General features: G+C 41.5%; 2 protein-coding genes across 2 annotated transcripts; both read left to right on the forward strand.

Moving 5' to 3' along the window:
- Positions 1-682: 682 nt before the first annotated feature.
- LOC107645942 (Chaperone DnaJ-domain superfamily protein) lies at positions 683-2251 on the forward strand. Its single transcript, XM_021104008.2, has 5 exons — positions 683-1135; positions 1229-1316; positions 1408-1478; positions 1809-1865; positions 1952-2251. The coding sequence occupies exons 1-5, from the start codon at positions 1025-1027 to the stop codon at positions 2105-2107; spliced, it is 483 nt and encodes a 160-aa protein (XP_020959667.1). The 5' UTR covers positions 683-1024; the 3' UTR covers positions 2108-2251.
- Positions 2252-6379: 4128 nt separating this feature from the next.
- LOC107648016 (GATA transcription factor 16) lies at positions 6380-7943 on the forward strand. The gene is made up of 4 exons (XM_016352046.3): positions 6380-6627; positions 6812-7109; positions 7191-7277; positions 7364-7943. The coding sequence occupies exons 2-4, from the start codon at positions 7086-7088 to the stop codon at positions 7652-7654; spliced, it is 402 nt and encodes a 133-aa protein (XP_016207532.1). The 5' UTR covers positions 6380-6627; positions 6812-7085; the 3' UTR covers positions 7655-7943.
- Positions 7944-20356: the final 12413 nt, after the last annotated feature.

Raw genomic sequence — 20356 nt, forward strand, 5'->3', positions numbered from 1 at the left:
TCTTTGCTAAACGCAGCTTGCGTTTTGTTCTGGTAGCAGTTTTTTTGTTTTTCGTTTCCATCAAAATGTAGCCTACATTTTGAGGAGATCTGACCATAACAGCTCTACATTTGTGCATAACACACCATGCACCAATATACCAGCATATCACCATTTATTTATCCATTCATAAATGAATTTCTGATTTTAAAAACATATTAAGATAATAAATTAAAAAGATATTTTTTAAAAATATAAAAAATTTAAATTTTTAATATATTTATTTTTTGTTTATTAAATAAAATATTTAAAATATTTTATTAATAACCATTCATAAATTAATTTCTGATTTTAAAAACATATTAAGATGATAAATTAAAAAAATATATTTTTTAAAATTTTTTAAAATATTTTATTAATAATAATATTATCATGTATTTTTAAAATACATATTAACTAAATTTTTAAATTAAATATTAAATTTTAATTTTTTAAATAATAATAGACATTACGTTTTAAATACCATACCATTGGTCATTGTTTAAATTCCATTTTTATCACCCAATGGTGTCTTGTACCCACTCCCCAATGCTTGAGGTAGTTCCGGTTAATGCTGACGTGGAAGACGTGAAACTACGCAATGCACCGTGTGAGTGGCACAGCGGTGTAGTTTCTTCAAATTCTAGTGTCAATTTGTTAGCCCAGCCCAAAATATCTAATCTTTCAAAATGTCTCGAAGTTTCTTCGCACATATCGTATGATCATATCTACCATCTCCCAAGGACCCAAAAAACCAAATCCAGTAACCCGTAAGATATTTTCCTCTCTCTCTCCCTCTCCATGTTCCTTTTCTCTCTTCCACCACCCCAATTTACGGTTTTATCCTCTCCCATTCATTTATATCCTCGATTTACCCTCTCTCCTCTTTAATTCCCTTATGGAAAAACTCTGTTTGTTTTAGCTCGTACTCTTCCGATTCCAAATTCAGTTCTCGCCGTTTGATTTGAGGAGGCAGGCAGGCAGGGGTTCTATTTTCAGTGGTTTGATGAATCGAGAAGGAGGATCCAACGGCGGATCTTGCTACTACGCCGTCCTCGGGATTCGCAGGGATGCCTCCTTCTCTGATATTCGCACTGCATACCGCAAGCTTGCTATGGTAAAGTAAAACCATACGCCGCTCTTTTCTCTCATTCTTCCTTCAATTCAAACGTTAATTAATAATAACGTTTTCATTTGGTTGGCTGAGAAGAAGTGGCACCCGGATAAGTGGGCCCGGGACCCTTCCACCGCTGGAGAAGCCAAGCGCCGCTTTCAGCAAATCCAGGAAGCTTACTCAGGTGAGACCTGACACATCATGATTCTTGGGTGTTAAATTAAATTCTAATTTCGATTAGGGATTGCTTAATTGATGTGGTTTAAATTTGATAGTTCTTTCGGATCAGTCCAAGAGGTCAATGTACGATGCTGGGCTCTACGATCCATTGGAGGAAGAAGATCAAGTCCGTATTGTTTCCTTTCATTTTATTTTTCACACTTGTTAGGCAACATTACGTTGAGACAAAAAAAAATCTCGTTTCGGTTTCGAAAACGATGAATACTTTTTTCCCATCAAAGTATTTGCTTTTCTCTTTTTTCTAGCCGTCGTTTTCACAGAAGTAAAATTACGGTTCTAGGCAAGGGCACGGCGCGCATGTTGCTTTAACTCTACCTTTTCCCTCTGTGCATTATTTTGATTGGACTCTCTTAAGTCTTAATTTTTTTTTTTTAATTTGGAAAACTGGACTCCCTTAATTTTAATTTGGGCACCAAACTTGTCTGTTCTTAAGCAGGAGTTCTGTGATTTCATGCAAGAAATGATCTCAATGATGAACAATGTTAAGGATGAGGTACTGGTTTGTTTTTCACTTTTATAAATAAAATAAGATGGTGGCTTATTCAATTTATTAATTTGTTGGGGCAAATGTGTGATTAGGGGGACAGTTTGGAGGACCTACAGAGGATGTTTGTGGAGATGGTGGGTGGAGATGGCGTGAGCTTTGACTGCAATCAAGATCAGACGGCTGGGAAGCGTGGACGCGGCAGTGGATCAAGGGGCAACCCTGCCAAGCGCACCAACTCCCGATGCTAGGTGGCTGTACTGGATCAATGTTGTAATTTAGTTTATTTTATTGTTTTATTTTGTTTCCCCTCTCATTGGATCATTGAAATGTGAAACAACTTAAAACAGATCAGCTAGTTAGGAAAGGTCAATGGAATGCATTCCTTTAGACTACTTCTTTTGTTTAATTTTTTAAGTTAAATTCTTCTGGTTCAATGCACCCATATCTCGAATTACTCAACGGGTTCCACCTGGTAACTCTGCAATTTTTGTTATTTTTTATAATACTTTTCCCTGCATTGGGAGAAAGGGGTTAGAGGGATTCAAGCACGTCCCATCTGACACGTGTATGTCATGCAAAACTGTCGAGTTCTTGTTCTTGCTTGTGTGAGTATGTAAAGTAGATAAGGAAACACCATGAATCATCGTCATATGATGAAGGATTTTGGGTTCTACGATGGTGGGGATGATCAAAAGTTAATGGGTCCTGCTATATAAATATTCCCAATTAGGGTGAATGGGGATTTGGTGGCACAGGGCGACATAAGTGGCGATTTAAGTATTGCATTGCACATATAAAAATGCTCTCGGCGCATGGGACTATGGTACATGTCTTTGTGATATGTTCTGATGAAGCGCTTCTTGGTTCACGTTTATTAAATTAAAAACGAAATTCATGCGTTTGGTAGAAGAAGTTTCTAGTTTCTAGTTTGTAGTTTATCGCTGATGCTGATCTTCAAGGATATTTTGGCTGGCAGCTTTTATTCATCTATTTTTATCCGACCTTTTCGATATTTGTATATGGCACCAGCAGTCATGGTATGGGGATAATTAATTAATTATGCAGCTAGAATATTACACTTATACCCTTGATCGTTGATCCAACTTTATCCAGGGTAGTTGCCGCAATGTCCTGCATGGAGTATGGACTGCAAGTTCCAAATAGACTCAAATGTCAATTTTATCCGTAGACTGGCGAAAAAAAATTTTTTAATTAGTTTTTATAATTTTATTAAATTTAAAATTAAACTTTTATATTTTTTTAACTAAAAGATAAATATGTTTTTGACTTTTTTTTCGCAGACAATTTTATTTCTGACCATTGAAAAATACTTTTAAGTTTCTGATGTCTTTAAAAGTTGGACGGATCAGTCCCTCCGTCCAAATGCCTGCTTAAGTCTGACGTAACTCCTGTAATACTTGTCACGTGTACAAGTCGCTTGGCAGACTTCCTTCTCACGCGTACGCGTGTGTCGTGACAAGCATTTCGGGAGCCACGTCAGACTTTTTCGTTGGGTTTGACAGAGGCATTTGGACGGAGGGACTGATCCGTCCAACTTTTAAGGACGTCAGTGACTTAAAAATATTTTTTAATGGTCAGGAACAAAAATGTCCGCAAAAAAAAAAGTCAGAGACCTATTTATCTTTTACTCTATTTTTTTTGGATTTTTATATTATTTAATTTTATAATTAAATTTTTATTAATATAAAAAATATTAAAATTAATAAAATATTTATCTGTAAATTAAAAAGATCTATAATTAAAAATCTAATTAAATTTTTTTATCATATATTTTTAAAAAAAATATTTTATTAATTTTAATATTTCTAATCTAAAAAAATTTAATTATAAAATAAAAAATATTATAGAAATTCAATTAAAAAATAAGATGTAGAAATTTAATTACAAAGTTAATAGTAGTATAATGACTAAGTAATTAAATTTCGGAAAAAAAAAATCCCAATTTATCATGTTGAATGAAGAGGGTAAAAACGAAATAGAGTTCGACCAAACAGGAAACATGGAGGGACACTAGGTTATTTTTTTTTGAAACAAAAAAAAGCTCAACACACTACAGTGGAGCAATAAAATAATAAAAAGAAAGAAAGAAATTATCAAAATTCCTATTATCTCTGGCATTACCATCAACAACCAAAAGGGTGAAAACCAGTCCAATCCTTATAGTTCAAAAACGTCCTTCTTTAAATGTCTTCAACATCTATTTTTCTGTTGTTAAAAATTCTGTCATTTCGTTCCAACCAGATATTCCAGATCACGGCAAAGAATCCAGTCAGCAACATCTTCTGTTCTTTTCTACTATTATGAATGCCAGTCCAACTCTCAAACTGCCCTCTCATGGTTCTTGGGATGACTCACGGTCTATCTAAATATCTCAACCAAGCACACCACACCTGCCATGTAAACTCACACAAAAGAAACAAATGGTGAACAAATTCCATCTCCTTTTTACACAAGACACACAAAATTTCATTCTGATGAATAACGCCTAGTCTGCTCAACCGTTCTTTAGTATTCACCCAGTGTATCAGAACAAACCAACGAAAAAGCTCGATCCTGGGAGGTACGAATCCTTTCCAAATTGAACTAGTGAAACTGTAACTCGTAATCTCTTCCGAAAGAGTCTCCGATTGCAATACTTGCATAAAAGAGTTAGTAGAAAAAATACATTTATTATCAAATTTCCACACAATATTATTCTCTCTACCAGCTGATAGATTCACTAGCCTTAACCTCTCATGAAGTTGATGGACCAATTCCAACTCCCATTGGAACAACTCTCTCCTCCACTGAAAATTCCAAATCCACTATAACCCATCCTAGAACCCACAGTCCCCAATCACAGATCCTTGTTGGTTTGAAATAGAGAAGAGCCTTGGAAAAAGTACTTTCAAAGGGCCACCTGGTACCCAGTTTTCTTCCCAAAACAGAGTTCGTCTTCCATACCCTATTTCCATTGCCAAGCCATTAAAAAGTTTTGCTTTCACCTGTTGGTTTGTTATATTCAACTGACAGATGTCTTTCCACGGACCTCCCTTCACTGGTAAAATCTGACTAGATAGCATAATATTGGGATTTAGATTACTATAAAAGCAAACAACCTTCTTCCACAACAGGCAATCCTCCTTTGAAAACCGCCACCATCACTTAAACAAAAGCGCTGCATCTCCGACCCCCAAGCTGCCAGCCTTTTTTGGAGTCTGAACCACTTCCCACTTTACTAGAGGCATACCACAGTTACCATCCTCCTTACACCACATAAATCTCCTTTGTAGTTCAATCAACTTATTGGCAATCGCTTTACTATTAACAAAATGTTATTTGTCTATCCACTCTCTTGCTTGACATTTCCTGACTTAATGTAACCTTAGACCCATTTTCCTTTCTTCTTCTCTTCTTTTTTTTTTTTTTTTAACATAAAATGATGCCATTTTGAATAAAACTTGGGCAAAATTCGTGAACTCGTGGGTAGACTCGCGAGTTTGAGCTACGAGTTTACGAGTCAACTCACCTATTCTCAATGAGCTCAAACGTTGTAACCCTATTGGGTACTTTTGTTATTTTAAGCTTTTGTTTATGTGCGTTTATTTGTTTTTGTTTATGACAAGGTACTTGAACATGATTAGTAGTTCTTTTCTCTTTTTTGGTCATTAACATGATTAGTAGTTTTTTTTTTTTTTTTTTTTTTGGTCAAGTGGATTGGACAACCCCCAATCCTAGGCATTAACCCCATGTTTCACACACTCACACAATACACTCACACACACTACATGGGTATTATGGGTTCTTGCAACATCCAGCCTCAGCTGGGATTTGAACCCGGGTGCAGCTTGATGAGAGGCGTAGAAATCCACCATCTGTGCCAAGCCTCAGCTGCACATGATTAGTAGTTTAGAACCTAGGAGGGGAGCAATGGGTCTTTATTCACCGAAATAAAAATAAGGAAGCTTTGGTCTCTGAGCTTGCCTTTGGGGTTTAAAGCTTGTTTTGTCTTTTGGAGAAGCAAGGTGACCCATAATAGTTATGACCACTAAACCGCCCGCATTCTGTTGGGCTTTGAAAAAATATTATTGAATTTCGGTTTTTGGTCAAAGTAGAGGGCCCATAGGCCCAAAAGGAGAAAAAAAACCACCATACGGCAACAGGGACCACCTCCTTTAGAAAGCCTAACTGTAATCGCATTACCTTAACGGATTGCATTTCAATATTGTTTGATTCTATTAATTAGAGAGCAATGATTATTCCTGGCTTCACATCATTCGAATTGCACAAGTTTAATTATAGATTGTCACATTTGTAAAATTATTTGACTAAACTATTAATCTTAAGTATGGTGTTATAAATTCGGTTTAGGTTTATAAAGTTGGATGGCATGTGTCATTAGTTGCTTTCTCCTCTGTTATTTTTGGTCGCATTAGCAAAGAAAATATAAATAGGTAAGAGGGGTGTGTCGGTGAGGCGCACCGATTCATAGAAATAAAAACACTAAAAAGAGCGTTGCACGCAGTAATGTATTGGGTTGCCGATTGTGATTGAGCATTGGCATACGGCTACGGCATACCCCGTTTATTTAATTATGCTTAAAAGTTGAGCAACAGGGTTCAAGGTTAAATGTTTGGATTAATATATGCCTGTTAAGGTTATGCAGCTGACCTTGCCTCACCAGTCACCACACTAGTGATTATGCTTTTTAATTGTGTTTCTGAAAGTCGAATGGATAATGAATGCCGCCAAGTAAAGCCAAAGAGTAGTGAGTTCTTAAATCCCATTTCTCAAGATTAATTAAAGCCAAAACCTCATCAATAAGATGTGGTTATATATTGTTAATAATTGGCCGCTGCCTGATATCTATCTATCTATCTATCTATCTAATTGTGTGTTCTATTTTTGTAAAATAATAAGAATCGTCCTGAAATTTCCACGGTCCTGTGTAGGGTGAGATTGTGTGGATAGGAGAAGCAGACACGTCAGAGGGCACGTGGTTGCTTCAAAATGCGGAATTGTGAGGGCGTTTCGGTCATTGTAATGGGGAGCCCTAGGGTTTTAGGGGTATATTCACAATCACATAGTCGGTTGTGGTTCTGTTTCTATTCTCATTACTACTCTGCTGCAGCAGCGTGCGGGTGTTAGTAGGGTGCTATCATCTACTTTCATTTACATTTCCATTTTATTTTTCTCTCTTTCGCCGATTCGGTTGTGGTTGTGCTCATGGTAATGATGGATCTCAACAAGGTCTGTTCTGTAATTGAGTAGTGATTTTGAAGTGGTTGATTATTACATTACTATTATATAATTACGATTTCATGATAACAGGAATGGGTGTGTGAGAGCAAGAAGTGTTGTAGTGATTGCAAGACCACCAAGACTCCACTGTGGAGAGGAGGACCTGCTGGTCCCAAGGTCATACCCTCCAATTTTAAATTTTTTTTTTTCATTGGATGTGTCATGCAAAATATTAATTCTTATTGTTTGTGTTTCTTGATCAGAGTCTTTGCAACGCGTGCGGAATAAGGTACCGGAAGAGAAGGGCTTCAGCGGTGGGAATGAGAAAAGGACAAGAGAGGAAGAGAGAGAGATCACAAAATGGCGGTGGCAGCAGCTCCTCTACCTCCTCCTCTGATAACGAGTTGAAGGAGTCGTTGAAAGTGAATTTGATGGCGTTGGGTGAGGAGTTTTGGTTGCTAAAGAAGAAACAGAGGAGTATGTGTTTGTTGGGGGAAGAGGAACAAGCCGCTGTGTGTTTAATGGCACTCTCTTGTGGCTATGTTTTTGCTTAATTAAGGAGACTATTTTTCTATTAGCTATAACCCCCCCAACCCTTAATCAACAACTCTTATACTTTTGGAGCATTCTAATTTGTAGAGTGACGTACCCTGTGTTTATGGAAAGAAGGGTATCTCGCAATGTTTCTAATGCTTGTTATAGTTTAGTTAGGAGGGGGAGAATCCTTCCGCCTAAAGGGTCTGGGTCTTAGTCGTTCATTTTGTTATGGTGATACGTTCCGTTAGTTATTGATGTAAATGTTAGGAGAAAATGGAAATATACGGTAATTATGTTTTAGTATCATTCTCCTTTCCTTTCTGCAATATTTCTTTTCTCTTGTCCCTTTTATCTTCTATTCTATGCATCAACCAATTAGGCAACTATCGTATACACTTAAACAGCCAATATGACAGTAGTTACGGAGAATATCAACGGCCATGCAGGAAGTACTTTTTTTTTTTAGGTAAATTATTAAATTGGTATTCTATTTTTAAATTTGATCCTGTTTTACTTTTTAAAGTTTAAACTGTCTTATTTAAATTTAAAAAGTTTTATTTAACTTTAATGTAGTTATATCTGTCTTATTTAAATTTAAAAGGTTTTATTTAACTTTAATGTAGTTATATCGTGAAGTCAATATTAAATAATTAACGAAATTTAGTTTTTAGATATGAAAAATTTATACAATTAAATTTTTCGTTGTCTAAGAGAGTTTTTGCAGTAGATGTGCTTTGTCTTCATTGTCGTCGGTGAACTTTTTTTATGGAAAACGAGTTTTATATTTCGACGATGTTCTCTAAGTGTTGAATCAAGGCCAGTAGTTTATGGTGATATATTCGTTACTGATTCTATACCTCTCGAATTTGTACCTCTTTTTTAAAAAAGAATATTAAAATTTAGTGGAACAGTGACAGTAATTATTTAACATTGACTTTAGGACTATATTGAAACTAAATAAAAAAAAATTAATTCAAATAGGGCATTTTAAATTTTAGAGACCAAAATAGAATTAGGTCAAATATAAAAAATCAATTTAATATTTTAATCTTTTTTTTTTTTGTTTTGTGATTTGAGAGAGAAGATTTAGTTTATTTTACCAAGGTTAGAGGATTATTAGGTGAAGTTACCAGGTTTTTTTTTGGGGGAGAAGGGGTCAAAAGTGAATTTACCAATTTAAGTTGATTTTTTTTTTTTTGGGTGATCTAAAGGGGGTTCAAGCACCCCAACAAAGGAAAAAGAAAACAAACAGAGAAGAAAAGGAATTAAGTTTCCCCAAGTCTAAGAGTCCCTATGCAGTCGCATAGCAAGGCATAGCTGATATCCGGAGGGGCACTATAAAAAAAGTGTAGTCCAAGGGGGAGTTTTTGTCCCTTCTTGGCTAATTGGTCAGCCACCATATTTGCTTCACGAAGGACATGTATCCACGAGATTTGATGGAGGCGTGCAGCTAGAACTCGGATGTCCTGGATCAGAGGGGCACAATGGTGGCCTGGGGAACTTCCGGCCTTGATGAAGTTAATTGCAGCCGCAGAATTAGATTCCACCACCAGATTTTGATAACCATTTCTGGTAGCAATAGTCAGCCCATGAATGATCGCCCAAAGCTCCGCATACATAATCGAGAAATTGCTCAGATTGCTCGAGAAGCCTGTTAGGTATCTCCCAGCAGAGTCTCTGAATACTCCCCACAAGCAGCGTTACTTCTATGAGCATACCAGGACCCGTCAACATTTAATTTGATGCAATATTCATTTGGTCTCGACCAACTAACAAGACACCCTCTATTAGCTTGATTGTTTCTTGGATTCAGGTTGCTATTCATCACCTTCAAAAACTCCTCGGTTTTCGCTCGGATTTGGTAGCTAGCACTAGTAGCTTCAACAAACTTCCCAGAGAAGACAAGTTTGTTCCTGAAATACCATAGTGACGAGATTGCAACTCCAAAAAGGCAGGACTAATAGTTATTTGCGGTAAGGTTTAGAGCTAGCCAATCATGGAGGCTAGTGTTGAAGAAGAAGTTTATGCCATTGGGTGGGATAAGCCTACGCCACACGCTTCTAGCATAGAAGCAGTCCCTAAGAAGATGGAGGATTGATTCTTCATTCTGTCTGCATCTGGGGCAAGCATCGTCCGTGGTTAAGTGTCTGCGACGTCTTTCCCCATTGGTGAGGATTGCATTGTGTGTCACCAGCCAGAAAAAAGTCCTCACACGCTCAGGGTCTTGCCACATCCAAACTAACCGAAAGTTCTTGTTGGGAGAGACTTGGGTGTCCCTGAGGTTTTGATACGCTGTTTTGATGCTGAATTGACCATCCGAGGAGGATCCCCAGGCTATGTAATCAGCTTCCTTCCATGGAGACGGCGGAGAGATGGTAACTGTTCATACCCTGGCCCAATAAATAGGGCCCAGGATCCAAACAAAGAAGCCCAACCCAAAGGGTTGGCCCTCCCTCAGTACCAGCCTTCATCCCCAGAAGTCGGTACTGAACACGACCTGCTCCAAAGAAGTCGGACGAGGATTAGCTGGCAGATAACACTCATTCGAATGAGTAACTGCCCCTGGAAACTCTCTAACCACTTCATAGGGCCATATCTTAACCTCCCTAAGATATGGGAACGGTTATCCGCCTAAAAAGGTGGCACTACTTCAGCGGTGGTTATTGGTTCACCACTATAAATACACTGACACCATTCAGGTATCTTTAAGTTCCAATACTCTCTAACCTGCTCACACTCTTGCTAACTTAGGCATCGGAGTGTCTTTGCAGGTACCACCCCCCATTCTTTCTTACGTACAAGTCGGACGGAGGAACACCGAGTACCAGGTCCACTCGAAAGCCACCTCCTTCATACGTTTGGGCCAACCAACGCCATCCAGCCCATTAATCTCCGGTTACCCATCGTAACATTGGCGCCATTGCCGGGGACCCGAGAGATCAACCAGTGATGGCGGATAGATCCCCTGAAGAGGGTCATGTGGAGACAGATTCTGAACAAGAGAATCTGAATACTGGAAACAATGAGGCAGACCAGACCCTTCACCAGGAAGCCAATGATCAACACAGGGAAGGCACCTCCGGAATAAAAAACCCGAAGGTGAATTCCTCGGAGGGGCGCGAATCAGAAAAAGAAGGACCATCCCACGCAATTGAGCTTATGGGATTAATCCACAGTCGCCTCGAGCAGTTAGAACAGGAACGGGAACGACAAAAAGAAACCGAAAAGAACCTAAAAGAGGAGATGGAGCGACGAAAAGAGTTAGAAAGAAAACTCTTAAAGTTAGAATCCTCCCTCAAAGGTCAGAACTCCCACGACGGTAGAGAAGATTCTCCCTTAGGAGAGAAAGATCCCTTTAGCGAGGACATAATGAGGGCAAAGGTTCCGAAAAACTTTAGAAGCCCCGATATGGACCTCTACGACGGAACCACCGATCCAAAGCATCATCTGAGCAACTTTAAAAGTCGGATGTATCTGGCTGACGCTTCTGACGCTACGCGATGCAAAGCCTTTCCGATAACCTTGTCAAAAGCAGCGATGAAGTGGTTCGACAGCCTCCCTCCGAGGTCAATTACCAGTTTTGAAGACCTCTCAAGAAAGTTCTTGATGAGGTTTTCCATCCAGAAAGACAAAGTAAAACATGCACCAAGTCTCCTGGGAATAAAACAGGAGGTCGGGGAGTCCTTACGGGCCTATATGGAAAGGTTCAACAAAGCATGTTTGGAGATTCAAGACCTGCCCACCGAAGCAGTCATCATGGGGCTAGTCAATGGTCTTAGAGAAGGTCCCTTCTCACAGTCCATATCAAAAAGACACCCCACCTCTTTAAGTGATGTACAGGAAAGAGCTGAAAAGTACATCAATATGGAAGAGAACGCTAGGCTAAGAGACCCGAGTTTGCGACCCGGTCACCCTCCCTCAACGAAAGAAAGGGAGAGGGAAGCTAAGAAGAAGGAAGAACTCGGCCTCGATAGGCCAAGAAAATATCACTCTTATACTCCCCTAAAAGTTCCTGTAGTGGACGTATACAGAGAAATTTGCAATACCGAAAGGCTGCCTCCTCCCAGGCCCATTAAAAATAAAAAGGGGGGAGCCGCGGTGATTACTGTGAGTACCATAAAATATATGGGCACTCCACAAACGACTGTTACGACCTTAAAAATGTGATAGAAAAACTGGCCAGAGAAGGTCGGCTTGACAGATATCTCATAGAAAGGTCGGACAATCATGGAAAAAGAAAGCGAGATGATATGGATAGAAGAGACCCACCACCACAAACTCCGGAGAGACATATCCATATGATCTCAGGAGGGTTTGCGGGAGGGGGACTCACAAAATCCTCTCATAAAAGACATCTCAAGAGAGTTTACCAGGTCGAAGAGGGGTCCTCCGACCTTCCAACCATTTCATTCACAAAGGAAGATGGGCGAGGAGTAATCCCTGGGCACGATGACCCAGTGGTAATTACCATGATCTTGGCAAATGCCCATCTACACAGAACACTAGTAGACCAAGGAAGCTCAGCGGACATCCTCTTTAAGCCCGCCTTCGACAAACTAGGTTTAGATGAGAAAAAGTTAAGAGCCTACCCCGACACCTTGTACGGATTAGGTGACACGCCAATAAAGCCACTAGGATTTTTGCCCCTCCACACCACCTTTGGAAATGGGGAGAAATCAAAGACTCTGAGTATAGACTTCATAGTCATCGACGTGGGGTCGGCCTATAATGCTTTAATCGGCAGAGCTACCCTTAATCGACTCGGAGCGGTGGTATCGACACCCCACCTCTGCATGAAATTCCCGACCTCAGCGGGGATAGCAACGGTGAGGGGAGATCAGAAGCTGGCAAGGAAGTGCTACAATGAAAGCCTAAACCTGCAAGGAAAAGGCAAAGAAGTTCACACAATAGAGCTCGGGGGAGCAAAGGTTAAAGAAGAGCTGCGACCCCAGCCCGGGGGAAAAACTGAGGAGATTCAGGTCGGCGAAGAGGAAGGAAAAAACACTCACATAGGAGCCAACCTAGGGGAAACCCTAAGACAAGGGTTGGCTAAGCTCCTAAAAGATAATTCCGATCTCTTCGCCTGGAAGGCCTCCGACATGCCTGGGATAGATCCCGAGCTCATGTCCCACAAGCTCTCGGTCTACTCAGGGTCCCGACCTGTGCAACAAAGAAGACGCAAGCTCGGCCCAGAGCGAGCCCTAGTAGTGGAAGAGCAAGTACAGGCGCTCCTGGAAGCCGGCTTCATCAGAGAAGTCAAATACCCAACATGGCTAGCCAATGTAGTGCTAGTCAAAAAACAAAATGGCAAATGGAGGATGTGCGTCGACTATACCGACTTAAATAAGGCATGTCCCAAGGACCCTTATCCACTACCAAGCATTGACACCCTAGTAGACTCTAGCTCAGGGTATCAATACTTGTCGTTCATGGACGCCTACTCGGGGTATAACCAAATCCCGATGTATGAACCCGACCAGGAAAAGACATCATTCATCACGCCCAGAGCCAACTTTTGCTACGTGGTCATGCCATTTGGATTAAAAAATGCAGGGGCCACATATCAAAGGCTGATGAATAAGGTGTTTGCCCCTCACCTAGGGAGCTTAATGGAAGTGTACGTCGACGATATGCTGGTAAAGACCAAGAAAGAAGTCGACCTCTTGTATGACCTTTCACAAGTCTTTGACACCATAAGGTTGCACGGGATGAGACTAAATCCTGCAAAGTGCGCCTTCGCGGTGGAGGTAGGAAAATTTCTAGGATTCATGTTAACACAAAGAGGGATCGAAGCCAATCCCGACAAGTGTAGAGCTATCCTAGAAATGAAAAGCCCAACTTGTTTGAGAGAGGTCCAACAGCTGAACGGCCGACTAGCGGCTCTCTCCAGATTTTTGGCAGGATCAGCACTAAGATCCCTTCCACTGTTCTCCCTATTGAGAAAGGGACACCAATTTGAATGGACTCCTGAATGCGAGGAGGCGTTCCAAGAGTTCAAAAAGTTTTTGAGCCAACCTCCTATTTTGACCCGACCTGTAGCCGGAAAAGACCTCGTCCTATACCTATCCGTGGCAGACAAGGCCGTCTCAGCAGCCTTGCTAAGAGAAGACGAGGACGGCCAACACCCAATCTATTTCATCAGTAAAGTTCTACAGGGCCCTGAGCTAAGGTATCACAAATTAGAGAAGTTTGCCTACTCCTTAGTGGTAGCCTCTCGAAGGCTACGGCCTTACTTTCAAGCTCACACAATAAGAGTCCGCACGAACCAACCCATGAAGCAAATCCTCCAAAAGACGGATGTTGCAGGAAGAATGGTTCAATGGGCAATAGAGCTCTCCGAGTTCGACCTGAAGTATGAAACTCGGACGGCGATTAAGGCCCAGTGCCTCGCCGACTTCATTGCAGAATATGCAGGGGATCAAGAGGATAAACCAACTACATGGGAACTCTATGTAGATGGATCCTCCAATAAAACAGGAAGCGGCGCAGGCATAATATTGGTAGATGAAAGGGGAACCCAGATAGAGGTTTCCCTCAAGTTTGAATTCCCAGCTTCAAATAATCAGGCAGAATATGAAGCCTTGATTGCAGGATTGAAGCTGGCAGAAGAAGTCGGTGCTACGAAGGTAACGATATACAGTGACTCTCAAGTGGTGACCTCCCAAATAAGTGGAGAATATCAGGCAAAAGACCCAAATATGAAGAGATACTTGGAAAAAACTCTGGAACACCTTGGGCGTTTTGCAGAAACTGAGGTCACGCACATAACTCGGGACCTAAATAGCAGAGCAGACGCCCTATCCAAGTTAGCAAGTACCAAGCCAGGAGGAAATAACAGAAGCCTGATCCAAGAAACCCTCCAGGAACCTTCAGTGGTAAAAGTGGAAGACAAACAAGAAGTCTTTGAAGTGGTCGGATTAAACCTCGGATGGATGAACCCCTTGGTCGAATACCTGAAATTCGACATCCTCCCCAAGGAGGAAAAGTAGGCCAAGAAAATCCGAAGGGAAGCACAACACTATACGTTGGTGAAAAATATTCTCTATCGAAGGGGGATATCAACACCATTGCTAAAATGTGTACCGACCTCAAGAGCCACCGAGGTATTAGAGGAGGTACATAGTGGAATCTGCGGGAACCATCTCGGAGCAAGGTCATTAGCCAGAAAGGTGATCCGAGCTGGATTCTACTGGCCAACCTTGCAGAAAGATGCCACAGACTTTGTGAAAAAGTGCCAACCATGTCAAATGCATGCAAATTTCCACGTGGCCCCCCCAGAGGAGCTCATCAGTATCACTTCCCCATGGCCCTTTGCAAAATGGGGAATGGATTTATTAGGTCCTTTTCCCCAGGCGCCAGGACAAGTCAAATACCTGATAGTGGGAATAGATTATTTCACAAAGTGGATAGAAGCAGAACCACTGGCCACCATCACTGCACAAAGAAGTCGGAGATTCCTCTACAAAAATATCATTACAAGGTATGGGATACCTTACTCCATCACTACAGATAATGGAACCCAGTTCACTGACTCCACCTTTAGAAGCCTGGTAGCCAGTATGAAAATCAAACACCAGTTCACCTCGGTGGAACACCCACAAGCCAATGGGCAAGCCGAAGCAGCCGACAAAGTCATACTGGCAGGACTGAAGAAAAGATTACAAGATGCGAAAGGAGCTTGGGCTGAAGAGCTCCAACAAGTACTATGGGCTTACAGAACAACCCCCCAATCCGCCACTGGAGAAACACCCTTCCGACTAGTTTATGGCGTAGAAGCCATGATCCCAATAGAAGTCAATGAGCAAAGCCCAAGAATGATTTTCCACGACGAGATCGGGAATATACAGGGGCACAAAGAGGAGCTCGACTTGCTCCCCGAAATCCGAGAAGAAGCCCAGATAAGAGAAGCAGCGTTGAAGCAAAGGATGACCGCGAGATACAACAAAAAAGTCATTCGAAGGAGTTTCACCCCAGATGACTTGGTCCTAATCAGAAACGATATTGGAGTCAACAAATCGGGGGAAGGAAAGCTCGCTGCCAATTGGAAAGGACCATACAAGATCAACGAGGTCTTAGAAAAAGGCTATTATAGGGTAACCGACTTCGACGGCAACGAGTTACCAAGATCATGGCATGCTTGTAATATGAAAAGGTACTACAGCTAAAAGCGAACCCTACTCCCTGATGTACTCTTTTCCCAATTTCATGATTTTTTCCCAAAATCAAAGGGTTTTTTTTGAAAAGGGTTTTTAACGAGGCATCATAGTAGGGGCTAAGGGAAAATAAATTATCAAAGGCCCTTAGTAGCAATAAGGTACCTCCTCAATTAATAAAGATCTCTTTCATTTTAAATATCTCTTTTAAATTCCCTTTTTTTCCCTTTTCTACGAAACGCGCCGATTTAAGCTCGACAAAACATGAAAATCTCATGAACCGACCTAGATGGTCGTCAGGATAAAATGACGAGGTACAAGTCGGCGTAAAGAGGCTATAGAAGTCGATCATGATAAACTCGGGAGCAGTCCGACTCATAAGTCGGAATGCGAAACCGAGTAAAATTAAAATGAATCGCAAAAGTAGCCTAAGTCACGAAAAACTCAATAAAACAAAATTGAGTACTAGGAATAACAAAAAGAGATAGGAAAAAACTAAGGAAAAGTTGTAAGGCTGCCTCGAGGATCAAAAAGATTCAGAAAAACAGGCAAGCCCCAAAGAATAGGCTTTTTTCATAAAAGATCAAAAGAATAGAAAAGCATGCGCGCATAAGGTAACTCAAAACCCTTATCCAAAAAAGGGCATTTATTTAAAACGCTAAACCCTTATTAAAAAGGGTATCATAAATTGTTTTGCTTACGGCCTTAAAAAGCCAAAAATTGTTCAAACATCAACAAATAAATATAAAGAGTTTAAAAAAGGGGAGGGTCCACAGGCCGGACCCCCAATAGCCAACAAAATCACTTCTTTGCAAGAGGAGTAGAAGGAGCACCACCAGCAGAGTCGGAAGGAACGCCAGGAGCAAGGGCTGGAGAGGAAGTCGGGGGAGTAGTAGAAGAACCCGGAGCGTCCTTAGAGCGAGGAGGGGACTCTATGATCCTCTGCCCCCGAGTCTTCAAATCGGACTCGGACTCCACCACGGGGACAGGAGGATCCACGATGGCACCATCAACAACAATCTTATCAGGGTCCAAAGGAGAAAGGTCCAAGTCAGGAGCAATGACTCCGACCTGCTCCTTAAAAACCCTCCAAGCCTCATCAGCACCATCTGCAATAGAGTCCTCTAACTCGGTATAGGCCTTCCGGGCATTCAGCAAGTCATTCTTTACAGACACAAGATCACCAAATAAACTGTTGTAGCTGGCTTGCGCTGTCTTCCTCAAATCCACCTCCATGTTGCATTGGGCTTGCAACTTCCTCCCACTCTCCCGGAGGCTATCTCTCTCCTCCCTCAGCCTAGCGACTTCCTCCTTCAACTTCCCCTCATCCTCCTGATATATGAGAAGCCTTCCTTCCAGCTCTTCGACCCTCGAGGTCATCCCTAAAGAGCTGAGAGGGGCCTTCTCAAAAATATCCAAGAGTTTGCCACAAACCCCCGCCGCCTTCAGACTCTCCTCAACCAGAGTGGTAAGGTGGCGCCGAACAGAAACATCATCCATGTTTATGCGAACGTTGGGATAGATGTTCTTTCGGATGAATGCAAGAGCATCCGCCTTCGCCTCACCAGAAGAGCCAGACTCTAAGGTCTTGCGCTTCTTATTATCTGGTTCAGAAGAAGGTCGAGCAGAGGGGGGTGGCTGAGAGAAAGTTGAAGAAGAAATTACAATGGGCTGAGAGGGAGTCCCCACATTCCGAGGAGGAGGAGGAGGAGAGATAACTGCCCTGGCGCCACCAGTCCTGGCGCGAGACCTTGCTTTAGCCTCCTGGACCCTTTGGTAAGATTCCTGAGCGTTTGCCTTTACCATCTCTGAAAAAAGCAACAAATAATAGATTAGACTAGTCGGATAATACGGCCAGACAAGTCGGAAATCCAACAAACAAATAAAAGCTACCTAGCTGTGCCTGGACAAAGGTCGGAGACCCCTGGAGAAACTTTCTTGTGTCCAAGTATGGGGCCCTCCCCCACACTTCTCGGAGGAACCCCACAATGGCTGCTTCTACCTCATTTAGGTCATCCAGACCATATTTCTCGCAGGGGGAGGCCTCTAGCCAATATAAAGAAAATCGGGGAGAAGAATTATCATCCAGGAAAAAGGGGTGGTGACCCTCTACAGCTTGCACTTTGAAAAAGTAGTTCTTAAAGTCGTGAAAGGATTCGTCAAAAAGGGTGAAGATTCTCCGACCTTGTATGGCTCGGAACGACACCTACTGTTGTTTATTGTTTAGCCCACTGAAGGGTTTCGTCATATGAAAAAGATGGAAAAAAATCTTTAAAGAAGTCGGGAACTCTAAGGCCTGGCTGATAAATTGGTAAATTTTCAAAAAACCCCAAGAGTTGGGGTGAAGCTGGGTGGGAGCAACCCGGCAATGACGTAACACAGACATTTCAAACTCTGAAAATGGAAGAAAAATGCCCAAACGGGTGACCATACTCTCATACATAAAAAAGAAATGAGGGGCCGCCTCGTCGGCCCTCCCGAAGCAAACCCGGTCTTCTGAACCCGGGACTACCAACTCATACTTCGGCTCATCCTCTTCAGAAGTACAAATTCTGTGGTGAGTACGAAGATGGGTGATAAACTCGGTATCGACTGAAGGCTCCTCCCCTAGAACCGTGACATCAACCCACTGAGAGAGAACATCTACGGAAGCCATTTTTTTTTCTTAAAAGGGGTGACAAAGAAACCTACAAAAAGAAAAGGAAAATCAACACACGGTCTCTAAAGGGAGGGGGTACGGAACTAAAGCCTACAAACCAATCTACCTACAAAATAAAGGCACGCAAATAGAAAGCATGTTACAGAAGGGGAAAAAGCTAACCTTTAAGTCTAAAATCAAGACTGGAGGAAGTAAAAGCCTTCGAAACGCAAGAATGCAGCACGAACGAATGCAAGAAAAATTTGAAAGATCGCAGAAACGAAACAACGAAAGAGAGGGAAAATATTTATAAGAACGTTAGGGGCATAATGGTAAAATCGGGGCAATCATTAATGAAGATGCACCGTTACCAAGGCCATTAAATCCCTACGCACACCCCTAACGGACACGACGCTTGATTGGACGTAACCGTCAGAACCAAAAGGTCACGAAAAATCACGTCGGTTTTCAAACCATCACGTCGGTCCTCTTGCAAATCGGCTATGACCCCGAGTTGAATACTCGAACCCAACTCTTAAAAAGAAATTGGGCTCGAGTAGGGGCACTGTTCATACCCTGGCCCAATAAATAGGGCCCAGGATCCAAACAAAGAAGCCCAACCCAAAGGGTTGGCCCTCCCTCAGTACCAGCCTTCATCCCCAGAAGTCGGTACTGAACACGACCTGCTCCAAAGAAGTCGGATACGAGGATTAGCTGGCAGATAACACTCATTCGAATGAGTAACTGCCCCTGGAAACTCTCTAACCACTTCATAGGGCCATATCTTAACCTCCCTAAGATATGAGAACGGTTATCCGCCTAAAAAGGTGGCACTACTTCAGCGGTGGTTATTGGTTCACCACTATAAATACACTGACACCATTCAGGTATCTTTAAGTTCCAATACTCTCTAACCTGCTCACACTCTTGCTAACTTAGGCATCGGAGTGTCTTTGCAGGTACCACCCCCCATTCTTTCTCACGTACAAGTCGGACGGAGGAACACCGAGTACCAGGTCCACTCGAAAGCCACCTCCTTCATACGTTTGGGCCAACCAACGCCATCCAATCCATTAATCTCCGGTTACCCATCGTAACAGTAACGATCCTCTTAACAATATCCTCCGGCAGAATCTCTTGGAGCTTTCTAACATCCCACTGCTCTGAAACATCATGGAAGTCTATTAGCATATATATGGAATTGGCATTGTTACTAACCAATTCAAGTTGATTAGATAGTTAAAGAAATAAATAAAGTGATAAATTGAATGGCTACATATAAAGTAAGAAATAAACTTAATTATGTGATTTAGTGAACCTAGTTTTATTTTTCAGCAAATCATCACATCTGATTTAGACTAAGAATTTGTTAATGACAAAAAAAAAACATGAATTTGTTTTAGTTTTTTCTTTATAGACAACAACAAAAGAAAAAAAAAAACATGCGGTAGGTAAATATTAGGTCCGAACTCCGAAGCTTGCTCCTTTTGTGTAATTATGGGCCTGAAGCTCTTAACTTTGTGATCTGGGCCTACAGAGGACTTAGAATCAAGTTTCTCAGTAGCATCGATATATTTTTGGAAGTCAGTAGCATCGATATATTTTTGGAAGTCATTGACAAAATAAAGGGTCTATTCTTTGGGGATATATAATATTTGTTTACTTTCTGAAATAGAAGATCTAGTTGGGCCTAATTTTTGGACTGAGCACGACAGAGATTGGTTTAGCTCCTCTGACTGGTTTGATGGGCTGGGCGCTACCTAGCCCAAATCTGCGTCGAACAAAAATGAAAACGAAAATCAACCACACCAAAAGAAAGAAAGAGTAACCCGTTATGCTGAATTGTTGACCCCATAATATCTACATTCCTCAAACTAACCTGGGCATTGGGCAGTAAACCCAAAAGAAAATCTAATAATCTATCATTG

Source organism: Arachis ipaensis, chromosome B6, assembly GCF_059453495.1.
Source record: "Arachis ipaensis isolate K30076 ecotype BB chromosome B6, ASM5945349v1, whole genome shotgun sequence".
NCBI lineage: Eukaryota > Viridiplantae > Streptophyta > Magnoliopsida > Fabales > Fabaceae > Arachis > Arachis ipaensis.